The sequence below is a fragment of the Microcaecilia unicolor genome, chromosome 2 (genome assembly GCF_901765095.1).
Source record: "Microcaecilia unicolor chromosome 2, aMicUni1.1, whole genome shotgun sequence".
Taxonomy (NCBI): Eukaryota; Metazoa; Chordata; class Amphibia; order Gymnophiona; family Siphonopidae; genus Microcaecilia; species Microcaecilia unicolor.
In genome coordinates, this window is record NC_044032.1 from 243,815,434 (window position 1) to 243,830,875 (window position 15,442).

General features: G+C 40.4%; 1 protein-coding gene across 1 annotated transcript in view; it reads right to left on the minus strand.

Moving 5' to 3' along the window:
* Positions 1-15,442, minus strand: part of TRPM3 (transient receptor potential cation channel subfamily M member 3) — a 714,222-nt gene that overhangs the window by 324,761 nt on the left and 374,019 nt on the right. Inside the window, exon 6 of the mRNA XM_030193857.1 lies at positions 12,156-12,327. Within this exon, the coding sequence (XP_030049717.1) occupies positions 12,156-12,327 (172 nt within the window). The remainder of the gene's footprint in view (positions 1-12,155; positions 12,328-15,442) is intronic.

Below are 15,442 nucleotides of genomic sequence, written 5' to 3' on the forward strand. Positions count from 1 at the left end.
CCAAGTAGTTAAGGGCTCGTTACTTAATTAATTTGCAGTTGGATAGGATGTGCCTTAAAAGATGGAGGACAATATATATATATATATATATATATATATATATATATATATATATATATATATATATATATATATATATATATATATGTTTTTGTATTTATTTGAAAGTTTTTCATTTATTTGAAAACTTTCCATAAACAGATATAAATATCATGAAATAAAAATTGAATACCACTAAAACAGCTTTAAAAATATTGTAGCTGGTAGAGACATCAGTTATAAACTCTCTATTTTGTGCTAATTTTTCTACACTGTTCTATACAATAGAGATGGCCAAATTCAGTGAGGATATCCTTTTTCCTGATGGGTTCATCTTAGCAGCTGTTGTAATGTGCCTTAGGAAGCCTGGTGTTATAAAATAAGATGGACTATATTGAAATTAAACGGAAGTAAAATTAAACTCACTTTTCATTAGGGCACATGAAATCACATCTTCACAGGTCTGTTCTCAATCTAACCTTCTTGGGCTCCCCCACCGCCCATGGCCACCCCTGTTTCAAAACCGCAGCCAGCCAGCCAGCCCCCCCCCCCCCCCGGTCAAAGCCACGGCTCCTTCCCCAGCGGTTCTGACCACTGAAAAAAAAGAAAAAGAAAACTTGTATCTTCCTCTCCCCGCCGGCGCCTACCCCCGCTCACTTCTTTTCTTACCCGGTGGCCTGCTTGACTCACTACCTCCCTAAGGCTCCTTCCCCAGCGGTTCTGAGCACTGAAAAAAAAAGAGCTGTTGGTATAGAACCACGTGCTGCGACACTCACTCAAGGTTCATAAACATGCTCTGCCGGAACGGCAGCAGGAAGTGTGTCAAAGGGGGAGGTTCCGGGCAGAGCTGTCTGTGAGTGTTGCAGCACATGGCTCTTTTCTTTTTCTTCGGTGCTCAGAACTGCTGGGGAAGGAGCCTTAGGGAGGTAGCGAATCGGGCAGGCAGCCAGGTAAGAAAAGAAGTGAGTGTGTGGGGGGGGGGGGGGGGGGGGGAGCCGGCGGGAAGAGGAAGATACAATTTATTTTTGCTCCTGCCCTGAATTCGAGGAGGGCAGGAGGTACTGACAGAGGAGGCAGGAGAAGGTCATGGTTGGGCTGGGGAGGCTTAGCCTCCCCAAGCCTCTTATACGGGGCGCTTATGCAGCAGAGGGAATGCTTCTGGGGTCAGTTGGAGGCAGGTTGATCTCCTTATTGATGCTCTCAGCAGCCCAAAGAAATGCTGGAGGCCTGCCGAAGGGGAGGAGGGAAGGACAAGTCTAATACCAGACTGCGTGGAGCAGAAGGAAGAGGATGAAAAAGTGCTAAACTGGGATGGCAAACTATTTGTTTAGGGTGGCATTTGTCTCCTTGTAGTGACTCCTATGTTACTATGGCCAGCGCTGGGCCCTCTTTGGAGGCCGGGCCCGAGGAATCCAGTCCCCCTGCCCCCCTCACAGTGGTCCTGGGCAAGTGAATGCAATGTCTCCTCTCTACTTTAGATATGTTTAGTTGATGGCAATTCTATAAAAATAGTGCTAACATTTAAACATGTTACATGTGCAAACATTTAGGATACTAACATACATGCAAACATATGCACACATATGCATGTATATATCAATATTCTGCCTAATGCATATTTTGTGTTACATTATAATGCATATTTGGAAGGGGGCCATACATAGGGGCAGAGCCAAGGTGGAAGACGGGCAGGCCTCACACTAGCAAAAAGGTCAATTCTATAACTCGGTCTAAGCAGTTATACACAAAGTGTGTGTGTGTGTGGGGGGGGGGGGGGGGGGGGAAGATTCTATATATGGTACCTAAAAAGTCCGTGTACAAAACATTTCTGCCTAAGCATATTCTATAAGCAGCGCCTAGATTTAGGCTCACTATATAGAATACACTTAGTTGACACCCTGGTATCTAAATCTATGCACCTCCATTTACACCAATGAAAACATGGCATAAATCCCAGTACGTAGATTTAAGAGCAGAGGGCCATATTCTATAACAATGCGCATAAATTTTAAAACGCCCACGAAAATCCATTTCCCTGCCCATAACCATGTACCTTTTTGCCTGGGTGCATTAAAATTTAGGCACTTCACGATTTGCACACGTGAATTTTAATTTAATTATTGCCAATTAGTGCTCATCATTGCTTGTTAAGTGCTGTTAACAACACTGATTGGCTTGTTAAGTCAATTAAGTTATGCACATTGTTATAGAATACATTTGAATTTCGGCATGGAACGCTAGGCGCATTATATAGAATCCAGGAGAAAATGACATCTTAATTGGCATTTACATGTGACTATGCATTATTCTATAAGGGAGCATGCAACAGCAAGTGGGCGGTGCATGGGTGGGACATGGTTGTGTCTCCTACTTATGAATGAACCTTAAAGAGTACTATAAGTTGTGCACATTGCATGGTGAATGTAGGAGAGCCAACTTATGACAATCATAGACCTGGTGTAAGTGGCATTGCCTAAATGTAGGTATGTTGATGCCAACTTACTCTGATATTCTGTAACGGAATCTTGGTGCCAAGACGCTTTTATAGAATTGGCCCTCAGCATGAGTCATCGAGGTGCCTAACTTGAGGTGCCAAGTTATAGAAATGCTCCTGTAATATATGCTGTAGAATACAATAAATTATGCATGTAACTCTGACATTTAGGCACAAGCATTTACACCAATTCTATGACTGGTATAAGTGGTTCCACTTAAATACTACATGTGTTATGCTATGCTATATGATTCTTATATTCCGCTAACTTCAAAACAGATTCTAAGCGAATTACAAAATTGTAAGCCCTTCTTTGGGAGAATTTACAATTGCATATCTAATACATTGAAACTATATTGAATATACCCAGTTAGAACATAAGAGTAGCCATACTGGGTCAGACCAATGGTCCATCTAATCCAGTATCCTGTTTCCAACAGTGGCCAATCTAGGTCACAAGTAACTGGCAGAAACCCAAATCATCGCAACATTCCATGCTACCAAATCCTGGAGCAAGCAGTTGCTTCCCCATGTCTGTCTCAGTAGAAGAGTATGGACTTTTCCTCCAGAAACTTGTCCAAATGTTGTTTAAACTGACACGCTAACTGCTTAACTATTCATTGAGTGAAAAACTATTTCCTCCTATTTGTTTTTAAAATATTTCTATATAATTTCCTTGAGACTAGGAAACCCTAGTCTTTGTACTTTTGGAACGAGTAAAAAATCAATTTACTTCTTGTCCTGTACCACTTAGGATTTTGTAGACTTCAATCATATCCCCCCTCATCTGTCTCTTTTCCAAGCTGAAGAGCCCTAACTTCTTTAGCCTTTCCTCATACGAGAGGTGTTCCATCCCCTTTATCAATTTGGTCGCTCTTCTTTGAACCTTTTTTAATTCTGCTATGTCTTTTTTGAGAAATGGCGACCAGAACTGAATGCAATACTCAAGGTGCAGTCGCACCATGGAGCGATACAGAGGCATTATAGTATTTTCAGTCTTATTCACCATCCCTTTCCTAATAATTCCTAGCATCCTGTTTGCTTTCTTGGCCACCACCAAACACTGAGCAGAAGATTTCAGTGTATTATCTACAACACCTAGATCTTTTCCTTTAGTGTTGACCCCCAAGGTGGACCCTAACATCAGGAAACTATGATTCAGATTATTCTATAAAGGAAAGTAGGCTCCTATCATTTGTACACAGGACAACATTCTGGAATCCCTGCTCCAGGCCTGCTCTGTCAGTAGTGGAGTCATGGAGGATGGACCAGCTAGTCATTCATTGAGCGGAGGGTGTTTCTTTCATCAGGTTTGGAGGAACAATAAATTGCCCTGTAACCAGGGGTAGGCATTTCATCTGCTCTCCACATAAGTCCAGGGAAGGAGGAGAGGCTGATGGAGCCCTAGGGTGCAAGGTAGCCTTTGGATGGCCTGCTGGGTCATACAATCCCAGGGAGTGCTGTTATCTCAAAGCAGACTGGGTCTGAACCTATAGCTACTGCCGACAGCCAAGGGAGTGACCCAAGATGGTTTTCCTCACAGAGCTGAGTGTGACATTTCTATTCCTAAGTAACACAGAGCTGAGGTACCAAGGACAAGACAATCAGGTGCATCTCAAACACTCAATCAAGGGGGTAGTTTTTAGCTTTTGGAAGTGTTGGAGTTATTCCCAATTTACCAATTTTTGTTCCTCTGCTTAGGATGTACACCCAGAAAAAGTATGGACTTTTTTTGTAATGGTCCATAAGCATGAGACACAGAATGGATCTGCAAATGAGGTAAATTCATAAACATTATTTTGTGTGTAAAAGGGCTTTTTCTAACTCACTGTACATGTGTAAAAGTACCAAGTGTGGTGCCAAGAAGGTATATGCTGTTATTCAATCCATATGTAGGAATGCACTGGGATAGAGTCTGGATGAAACATGGATAGAATTGCAGCTTATGTGTGTGCTTTATAAAATATACACAATCACTTGTATTTTCTGCACTAATATTTACCCATGCTTCTGAGCAGATGTAAATGTCTGCAGCTTCATTCTAGCCAATGATTTCTGACACTTTACCCTTTGTATTTTATAAAGACATATGTTTATATTTATTAAAAGTTTGTTATACCACATATTCTTTATTTGGGGATCTAAGCGGTTTACAATTACTAAAACACATAAAAAGGAAAGGAGCTCCATCATAAAATAGGAAAGATAGGGCTAACATTCATATAGAGCTACATAACTCCCCTTCTCCACCCCCCCCCCCCAAAAAAAAAGAAAAGCAGCTCAACAGGCCAACCAAATGACTGAGACTCAGCAAGTCCACTTTGAAACTCCAAAGAACAATAGTAAGTTTTGAGAAGGGATTTAAAGCAGAAAAAGGAGGGTTCAGAACAAAATGTATCTAGGGAGGAAATTCCAAAGAGAGGGAGCAACAAAATAAGCAGAGTGACGTGTAGACTCTAGCCAGGGCTGACAAGGCCCAGGCAGAACCAGGCGATTTTCATCCAGAGATCAAAGTATTTGAGAGGGAGCGTATGGGACAGTTAAAGAAGAGAGATAAACAGAAACACCTAGGTGAAAAGCCTTACATGCCAGAGTCAGAATTTTAAACATAACCTGATAACAGACTGGAAGCCAGTGAAGACGGGAAAGCAAGGGAGTTGCATGATCAGAGAAGGCAAGCGGCACAATTTTGGAGGGTTTGAAGTCATTTCATTTGTGAACAGGGAAGACCAGAATACACAGAATTACAGTAATTCAATGTAGATATTAGAAAAACATGGGCACCGCTAAACCTATAAACTATGGGCCCAATATTCAAAACAATTTTAATGGGCAGGAGGCCCTTGGCAGGACCAGCTATTTTGTGGGTATTTCAGGGGCAGACCCTGCACTTAGCTGGTTAAGTGCCAAGTTACAATACTTAGCCAGCTAAGAAAACCACATAAATAGGACCATATAAAACACAGTCTTATGTTTGTGTGGTTCACAGTAGCCAGTTAAGTGCTGAATATTGCACTTAACTGGCTATGTTTTTGCTGCTTCTATATACCCAGAAATTCAATGCCATGGCCCGGCACTGAATTTCTGGGGATAATGCCAGCAGCAGTCAGCAAAACGTTGATCACTACTGGCTGAATACTGGGGCCTATACATCTAGACAGAAGGTATAACATGAAACATCCAAGTTATACATAGATAATCAATGGTGCTACCTAACCAGATAGCACTGTTGTATATAGATGTGATTTGAAAATATCTAAGTTAAATGTTACAAATTATATGTTCACCATGCAGCTAAATATAACATAGTAGCATAAGTGATGGCAGATAAAGAACTGAATGGTCCATCCAATCTGCCCAATACTCACATTCATAATCAATTCAAGATTAATTCAACATTGAAAGTGATATTATATACTTGACCACGGTAGACCGTAGAAGTCCGCCCAGCTCTGTTCTTCTGTTCCAACTACTGGAGTTGCCGTCAAAGCTCACTACAGCCTATCCAAATTTGTCTTGTCGTTTGCAGGACACAGACCGTAAAAGTCTGCCTGGAACTGCCCTCACGTTCCAACTTACTGGAGTTTCCATCAAAGCTCTCTCCAGCCCATCCTACAACCAGATTGCTACATCCGGAACTCAGACCGTACAAGCCAGCCTAGCACCGGTCTTAGTCGATATAGCCAGTTACCATCTAAGCACCACTTGACATGCAAACACATATGAAACCCATTCTTTTTCTAATTAGATATCTTCTGTGTTCATCCCATGACTTTTTGAGTTCCGTCACAGTTTTTTTTTCACCACCTCCCTTGGCATTCCAGGAATCAACCACTCTCTCCATGAAAAATAATTTTCTGACATTACTGATAAGTCTACCACCCCACAACCTCAATTCATGTCCTCTAGTTTTACCATTTTCCCTTCTCTGGAAAATATTTGTTTCTATATTAAAACCTTTCAAGGATTTAAATGGCTCTATTATATCTCCCATGTCCCTCCTCTCCTCTAGGGTATACATATTCAGGTCTTCCAGTTTCTTCTCATACGTCTTTTGGCACAAGCCCCATATCATTTTTGTCACCTTCCTGAACTTCCTGGAGTGAATGGTGTGAGCGCTTTGGAAGTATTCTTCTCATGATATACCCCATGGGGTTCCAGAAGTGAACGGAGTACCCTGCAGCCTTTCATCTACACCAGTGCTTCTTAACCTATCCTTGGGATATACCCAGCCTCCTTGATATGCCAATCTATCTCATGAATATTCATTGTGGATATCCTGAAAACCCAACTGGCTGTGCGTATCCTGAAAACTAGGTTGAGAAGCGCTGGTGTCACGGATCCTGTAATAGTAAGGTTCCCATGCATTTATATGAGAAAATACTTTTTTGCCGAGAGGGCTGGAACTGCTTAGCAGTAGAAAACAAAAGAGTGACACATTGCACGAATGCATGGGATAGATAAAACCAAGGGCAAGGGCAACAAAGGGAGATAAGCACAGACCATGTAGGTCTGTAGTTACACACAAACAGGGTCTATTATATACTGCTGTGTTACTTTATATCTGATGGATAATGCTATTTGTGTTGGTGCAGTTATTGATAATGAAAAACGTTGACTTATAGAAATAAATGAGATCAGCTTGCTGAGAAATACTATGGTATATTAGTAGGCAACCTTGTGTCCATAGTACAAAGCTTTTGTAACATTGATCACCAAGTACTGTTCTGAATTTGGACACTGAGTAAAGGTACATAGTAGACTTGCCAAAAATGATAATGGAGATATCTCCCAAGATGGCTGTGTGAGCTGCATTCCATTACTTTTTTTTTATTATTATTAGATTTCTGCCAGCCTCTCTCGCTTTTCTAGTTTCTTCTTTGCCTTTGGGAGAAATCTATAGATTTTCTTTTCAGCAAGGGTGACAAAGGCCTTTGATTATTTTCATGCTGCTGTACTCTGTTTTCAACATCTGCATTTTTTCTGCTCCAGGAGCGCTCTCGACAGATTCTGACACTATAATCTGTGGATGGAGAGGAGTGGTACTCATACAGCACATCTCTAAGGACATGCTGGTCTTGACCCACTGTGTTTTTTTTTTAGCTTACCAATATAACAGCCAGAAGACAAAACATGCATTTACTTAGCATTTTCCTAGAGGGATATCCGCTATATGAACCCTTGTAGATTGGAAGCTCCGAGAGCACTGAGGTTAACTATACAGTGTCAACTATGGACAAGCTTGTCCATTGTTGACACACACTTGGCTGTGTGCCGGTTTGACTAGTTCTCATTGCATTTCAGTGTGATGTGGTACTTTGGATTTTCTAGCCAATTTATGTGTTTTTATCATCCGTGGCTGATATTTTTCATTTGACTCCTGAAGAAGGCGCATTAGCGCCGAAACACAGGACTGCGTAGAGTCTTTAGAACTGAATTGTTGTACAACCTTGTACTTTTGGAATTGTTTTTTTTTATAAACCTGTTGTTTGGACGGACATTTGGTCTACCCCCTACCTCTTTCTTCTTTTTTGTAAAATCTAAATACACCACATCTAGCGCTTTCCCTCAATCCAACTCTCTGGTCACCCAGTCAAAGAAATCATGGCGCTCAGCACTATTCTACAATGGTTACAGAATTGCATTGAATGCCAATTTTGGCACCCAAATGTGAGAGCCAGGACTTAACGCCTGCTGAAATCAGGTGTAATTCCTGGCACCCAATTTAGGTGCACATCCCCAGTATTCTATAACACTGGATGCAAATTGTAGGAACAATCCCTGACCAGTCAATACACCTCTCATGGCCATGCCCCCTTTTGGGTTGCATGCTATGGGATTTGGGCACACTTTGTTACAGAATAATGCATAGCAAGATGTGCACGCAAATTCAAATTGGTGCCAATTTGTGTCAAGTAGCAGCTAATTCTTGGCACTAATTGGCTCATTAGCCAATTTAGTTGGGCATGCATCTTGGATCAGTGCTCAAATATCAGCGCCAATTTTGAGCACCATATGTAGAATCCGGGAGTTAATGCCACCTACTGAGGTGATGTTAAATGTTCTGCATTATCTGCTGTATTAGCACTGTACCATGCATTAGGTGTAAGCTGTAGTCTCCACCCTTTTCCTGTCCATTCCCCTCCTTATTATGCATTCGTCCGTTAATGTAGGAATTATTGCACACTGAGGGGCTAATTCCATAAAGGAGTGCTAAGCTTTAGATACCCAATATATGCATAAATGATTAAAATACCAGCACATATGCATGCAAGCATGTGTGCACATACACGCATAAATGCCATTAATCCGCCTAAGCACTATCCTATAAATACACTCCTATCTTACATAGTGCATATTTTACAGGTAGGCATACACAGGGGCAAAATCGGGGTGGAGCATGGATGGGCCACACATTTATACACGTAACTTACGAATTTATCTCTGGCATTTAGACACAAGAATTTACACCAGCCCTATGGCTGGTATAAGTGATGGTTCCTAACTACACAGGTGCATATGCTGGTTATGCTAGTTTTTTTATCATGGAAAATAGGCACCTAATTTCTTTATAGAATAGATGCCATATGGGCACACTGTTATAAAATTGTCCTCCATGTGTCAAGCTGTCATGTTAACTGCTAGTGAGGCTGTATGTTATCAATGCATGCTAATTCCTAAATTGACTGCTTATTACATTTAATAAAAGGCCCCTAAGAGCAAAATTATTGGGTTAAATTCAATATTTTAAGGCCCATGCACATAAGAACATAAGCATGCTATGTAGGCTCCACTAAGCTCAGCATCCTGTTTCTGCTAATAAATGAATGGAGGAATGGCTACCATCTATCACTTGGGTGTGGAGCACACTTCACCTATACCCCTCTTTTACTCCACTTCTACATTAGATCAAGAACAAATGTTAGATAGCCATGAAATTAGTTTGTTCATTTAAGCAAAACTGAGTGAAGGGACATTACAGTAAATGCTAATGATGTGCGTTCTTTGTAAAACTAATGGTAAAATGAGATGGATGAAGTCATTTTGGATCATGTATCTTTAAACGAACCAACTGACCATGGCTGAGAAATAAGCTGGATCCTCATTCATGGCATTCATTTTCAGCAACAACACAGTCTGTGGGGCCAGACACAGTGAAACAAAGTAAGGTTGTGCATACATTAGTATTTATTTGGCTTGTTAGTGTACCTTAAAAGATGTAGGGCATGCTAAATTGATTTAAGCCACATAAACCTACAAATTAATATGTGTTAGGTCAATTAGTACATGTTGAAATCATAACCGTAGCTAGGGGGGGTCACCAGGAGAGTGACCGCTCCTCCAAATGGACTTCCGCCAGCGCCGGTGGAAGTCCACTCTTTGCTTCCTCTGATGCCTCAACCTAACTATGCTTCTGGTTGAAATGCTATAGTGTACATTAAAAATCATTGTAAAACTTACCAAAAACTCCCTAAAATCATAAAAAATTTCAAGAAAAATGAACATAAACCAATTTTTTTGGCTACGCACATACCTATGTACCAGTTTAAAAAGGGGAGAAGGAAGAAACGAGGCGATTTACTACTACTACTAAATATTTATAACCCGTTTTATCCCTAAATTCAAGGTTCAGAGTGGGATAATAATCTTAAGAGACTGATGAAAACCAAAATACGAAAGTGCAGCACCACTACGCAAGAAACTACACTGGCTCCCACTTAAGGAACGTGTCACCTTTAAAATATGCACATTAGTGCATAAAATCATTCCCGGTGAAGCCCCAGCATACATGTCCGACTTGGTAGACCTGCCACCCAGAAACGCCAAAAAATCATCCAGAACTTTCCTCAACCTCCACTTCCCTAAGTGCAAAGGCATAAAGTATAAAGGACTACACGCTTCAACCTTCTCCTACAAGAGCACGCAACTCTGGAACGCACTACCACGCGGCCTGAGAGCGGTCTACGAGTTGACAGACTTCCGCAAACGATTGAAGACCCATCTCTTTGACAAAACATACCGCAAGGAGCAAAACATATAAATCCCATATACATCATAACAATGCCTCAAGATATTACCCCACGTACTCCACGTTCCCGTACTCTCCCATTCAATATCTACCCACAGACAAAAAACTGTCTACCCCATCGCTCACTTGCTATTATTCGATCAGCGTAGTAACTCCCCCACACCACATCCTTTAGTTTCCACGCCCCTAAGGCGACTGATCTGATCTTGTCTTCCTTAATCTGCTCACAATGTAACCCATAATCGAAATGTATTGTAATGTAAGAAACTGTATTCCCATCATTTACAATGTATTGTAAGCCACACTGAGCCCGCAAATAGGTGGGAAAATGTGGGATACAAATGCAACTAAATAAATAAATAAATAAATGACAATATATCAGGATTACACAATGTTAATAAAAAAACAGTGAAAAGAAACTTTTGCAACAAAAATTTCCTACACAAATATGATTTCAGACATTTCTGGAACTGACGATAAGATGAAAATAAACTGATTTCCTATGGTAAGGAATTTCAGACTTTGGCTGACTGATATATAAAGGAATCTTCATGAACAGTCTTATATTTTAGGCCCTTCTCAGATGAGAAACATTATAATAAACAATAAGCATTTCAACGATAATTATTAAAACCTAATAATGGAAATAAAAACGATACGTTCTCCACAGCAAACAACAAACTTTAAACAGTATCCGAGCCCTCAATGTAACCAGTGGAGCTCAACCAGCAGTGGCGAGACATGGATCCTTATGGAATAAAGCTCTTCATTTACATCTACATCATTTTACTGTCCTCTTTAGAAGTGTCATGTTGACTACACTACTCCTTTTGGTTTGTTTTTCATGCACTGTTGCCAATGAATTTACGCCTCAAACTTCACTTACATTGGCACTCAACTGTGGAACGCCTTACTCAAATTAACAAAAACTACCCAGAACTACCTAAACTTTAGGAAATCATTGAAAACAGTATTTGTTCAAGAAGGCTTATGCCTCAGGTTCAACATAATCAGAATTATCCCTTACTATTATAAGATCCAATGGACTCTAAATACACCTTATTATCTTCTTATTTACTACTGATTCATTGTTAATTATATCTTACTTCAATACCTATCGCTGTTAACTGTTATTTCTATCCTGCTCTCAATTTGCAAAAATTGTACTTCTTGCATTGTAACTTTGCCACAGTATTATTGTAAGCCACTTTGAGCCCACAATCAGTGGGAAAAGGTGGGATACAAATGTGATAAATAAATAAATAAATAAATAAATTAGAGCATGGCCATTTAAACCTATTACTGTGGCAGTATCTACCACCACCTATTTTGTGGGCGCTTAAGGGCTCCTGCACTATCCATGTTCTAATTGATTATTGCAGGAATGCACCCATGACATGCCCCCTAAGAATACTCCACATTTTTAGGGCATGGTTAGCGCGCACATTCAAAAACTACTGTGTAATGCTGTAGCATGCCCTGTGGTAGTCCATTTTTTGTTGTGTTATGTGCATGTCAGCGCCTAACACAACTTAGTAAAAGGACCCCTAAAAGTGTTAATACTTGAAAATATAGAAAGCAGATGTTACTTACTTGTGTTGATCTTCTGTAGAGAGATATGCTTTTCCAGCTGTCTCCTTAGTTTCACTTCTGCTCCATATTTGCCCGTGGTGCCATTGTCAGCCAGAATAAAGTGTGAATGCATGCTGTTCAGTACAGTCAGCTTACTCATGGGATTGGACATGGTCTGATAAGGTCGGACTACCTGAAAGGAAAAAAAAGATTGATGCATTAGAATTGAAAAAAAAATGGAGGCAATCTTTAAAAGCCCAACCTCCTCATAAAGAAAAGTGGACGAATTACCCGCTTAGAATAATTAGGGCCAGATTCTGTATAGGGCGCCTAGAAAACCCAAGCGGAAAACATTTCCATCTAAGCATATTCTATAAGCTGCCCCTAGATTTATGCGAGGTATATAGGATACGCTGTTGATATCCTAGCGCCTAAAACTACGCGTCTCCATTTACACCAATGAAAACGTGGCATAAATCCGGGTGCGTAGATTTAGGCACAGAGAACCATATTCTATAACAATGCACGTAAATTTTGAAACACACACGAAATGCCCATTTCCACGCCTATAACTATACCCCTTTTTACGTGCACGCATTAAAATTTAGACACAGTGTGTTAAAAAATAAGCTTAGGGAGTTGTGCGTGTAAATTCTAATTATTATCAATTAGTGCTCATTATTGCTTGTTAAGTGCTGTTAACAACACTGATTGGCTTGTTAAGTCAAATAAGTTACACGCGTTGTTACAGAATACGCTTGAATTTCGGCAGTGATCTCTAGGCATACTATATAGAATTCGGGGATAGTGGCTGATTATCGATCCATTCCCAAAATGCTTCTGGACCACTCCTTATCTATTAATTTTTGACTGGTTATCGAGTTGTCCAGCCAAAACATATGTGTTAGCCGGCAAAACATTTTATAACAAAAGCACTTATGCGGTTTGCACCCAATATTCAATATGTAATGTTTAAAAGACAGCTTGACATACCACTTTCAACACAAATAATGAAATTGGTTTACAATATTCCAAATAAAAATCCAAATAGAAAGGAGCTACAATAATTTGACGTAAAAGGAAAGAAGGAAGGATGAAAAGAAAAAAAAAACACGTGGTGAGTTATATATAGTAAATAGAGGAAGAAGGGAAGTGAGGGAGTACAGTAGCTCATCTTCACAGTAATGATAAGTAGATCATGCAGTCACCTGATGCTTTTTATCTATGTATTACTACATAAAATTATCATAACAATATAAAATTAAAAACATAAAACAATTAGGCACAAAGAAATGGATAAATGTGAATAATATAAAATCTGATCTACCACGGGATGAGAGAAAAGCAGATTATGCCAGACTTAGGGGCTCTTTTACTAAGCTGTGGTAAGGTCTATCAAATACTGAGTGGAGTGGAATGGGTAGATGTGAATTGTTTGTTTACTGTTTCCAAAAATACTAGGGGGCATGCGATAAAGCTACAATGTAGTAAATTTAAAACGAATCAGAGAAAATTTTTCTTCACTCAACGTGTAATTAAACTCTGAAATTTGTTGCCAGAGAATGCGGTAAAGGTGGTTAGCTTAGCGGGGTTTAAAAAGTTTTGGACGGCTTCCTAAAGGAAAAGACTACAGACCATTATTAAAATGGACTTGGGGACAATCCACTGCTTAGTTCTGGGATAAGCAGCACAAAATGTTTTGTGCTTTTTTTTTTGGATCTTGCCAGGTGTTTGTGACCTGGAGTGGCCACTGTTGGAGGCGGGATGCTGGGCTTGATGAACCTTTGGTCTGTCCCAGTGTGGCAATACTTATGTGCTTATCACAGTAAAAAAGTGCTTACCGTGGGATGTGCTCAGGCACTCCATGGTAATTTTATACTCTCCACCAGATTCTATATATCACGCCTAGCATTCCGCGCCAAAATCCAAGATTATTCTAAAACAACGCATGTAATTAATTGGCTTAACAAGCCAATTAGCATTTTTAACTGCACTTAACAAGCAATAATGAGCACTAATTGGCAATAAGTAGAATTTACGCATACAGCTCGCTAAGTGTATCCTGTAACATGCAGCACCTAAATTCTAATGCATGGAGCCAAAAAGGGGCATGGTTATAGGCATTTCATGTGTGTTCCAAATTTTACATGCACTGTTATAGAATATGTCCCTCTGTGCCTAAATCTACACACTGGTATTTACATCATGTTTCCCTTGATGTAAATGGATGCGTGTAGATTTAAGCACTGGGATACTGGCCTAAATGTAGGCACCGCTTATAGAATATACTTAGGCAGAAGTTTATTCTGCTTGGATTTTTCAGGCACCATATATAGAATCTAGTCCTCTGTATGCGCTTCCCACATGTCCAAATAGTTCAGGGTTAGCGCGTGAGCCCTTACTGCCTACAAAATAGGTTGCAGTAAGGGCTCATGCACTAATGGCAATGTACAACTGCCTTGAAACCTACGTACGACCACCTAAACTTCCGGAAAACACTAAAAACTAACCTGTTTAAAAAGGCATACCCTGCCGATCCAACATAAATGCCTGATCTCTGCAACACAACAAAACTAAAGAACGTAATGGACATAACACAACTCTTCCATTGTACGATTCCCTAGTGTGGCTGTGCCACATGAACTTTATCTTACCACAACATCACTTTGTATTTGTTCACACCGGAGTCTGCAAACGCCTCTCCGGTACTATGTAAGCCACATTGAGCCTACAAATAGGTGGGAAAATGTGGGATATAAATGTAACAAATAAAGAAAATAAATAAATAAATAAATAAATAAAATGGCTACATGCTAATGGGAAAATTTAGTGTGTTGCCATTAATACAGAAAATAGGATTTTTGGCCATTTTACTGCTGTGGTAAAAATGGCCTTAGTGAGCAAGAAAGACCCACGTAAGGGCATGCTGAGGCCACCTTTTGCCGCGGTTTGATAAAAGAGCCCCTTACTTTTCTAAGGAGCCCTTTTACTAAGCAGTGGTGAGGACACCGCGGGCTTACCACAGGCCAATCTGGAGCTACCGCCAGCCCAAACAGGGCACCGGCAGTAGTTCCAAATCCAGCACAAGGCATTTCCAGTGCTAGTGGAAGCATTCAAAAAATATTTTCGCAGGAGGATACCTGATGGTAATCGGGCAGCACCGCACATTTTCCAGTTACTACAGGGTTACTGAGGGAGCCCTCAGAGGGTGGCAGTAAGTGCTCCCTCATGGCCATGCAGTAAGAGGAACCTTACCGTATGGCCATGTCTTTTTTCGGCCTTTTTACCCGCTGCGGTAAAAAGGGCCT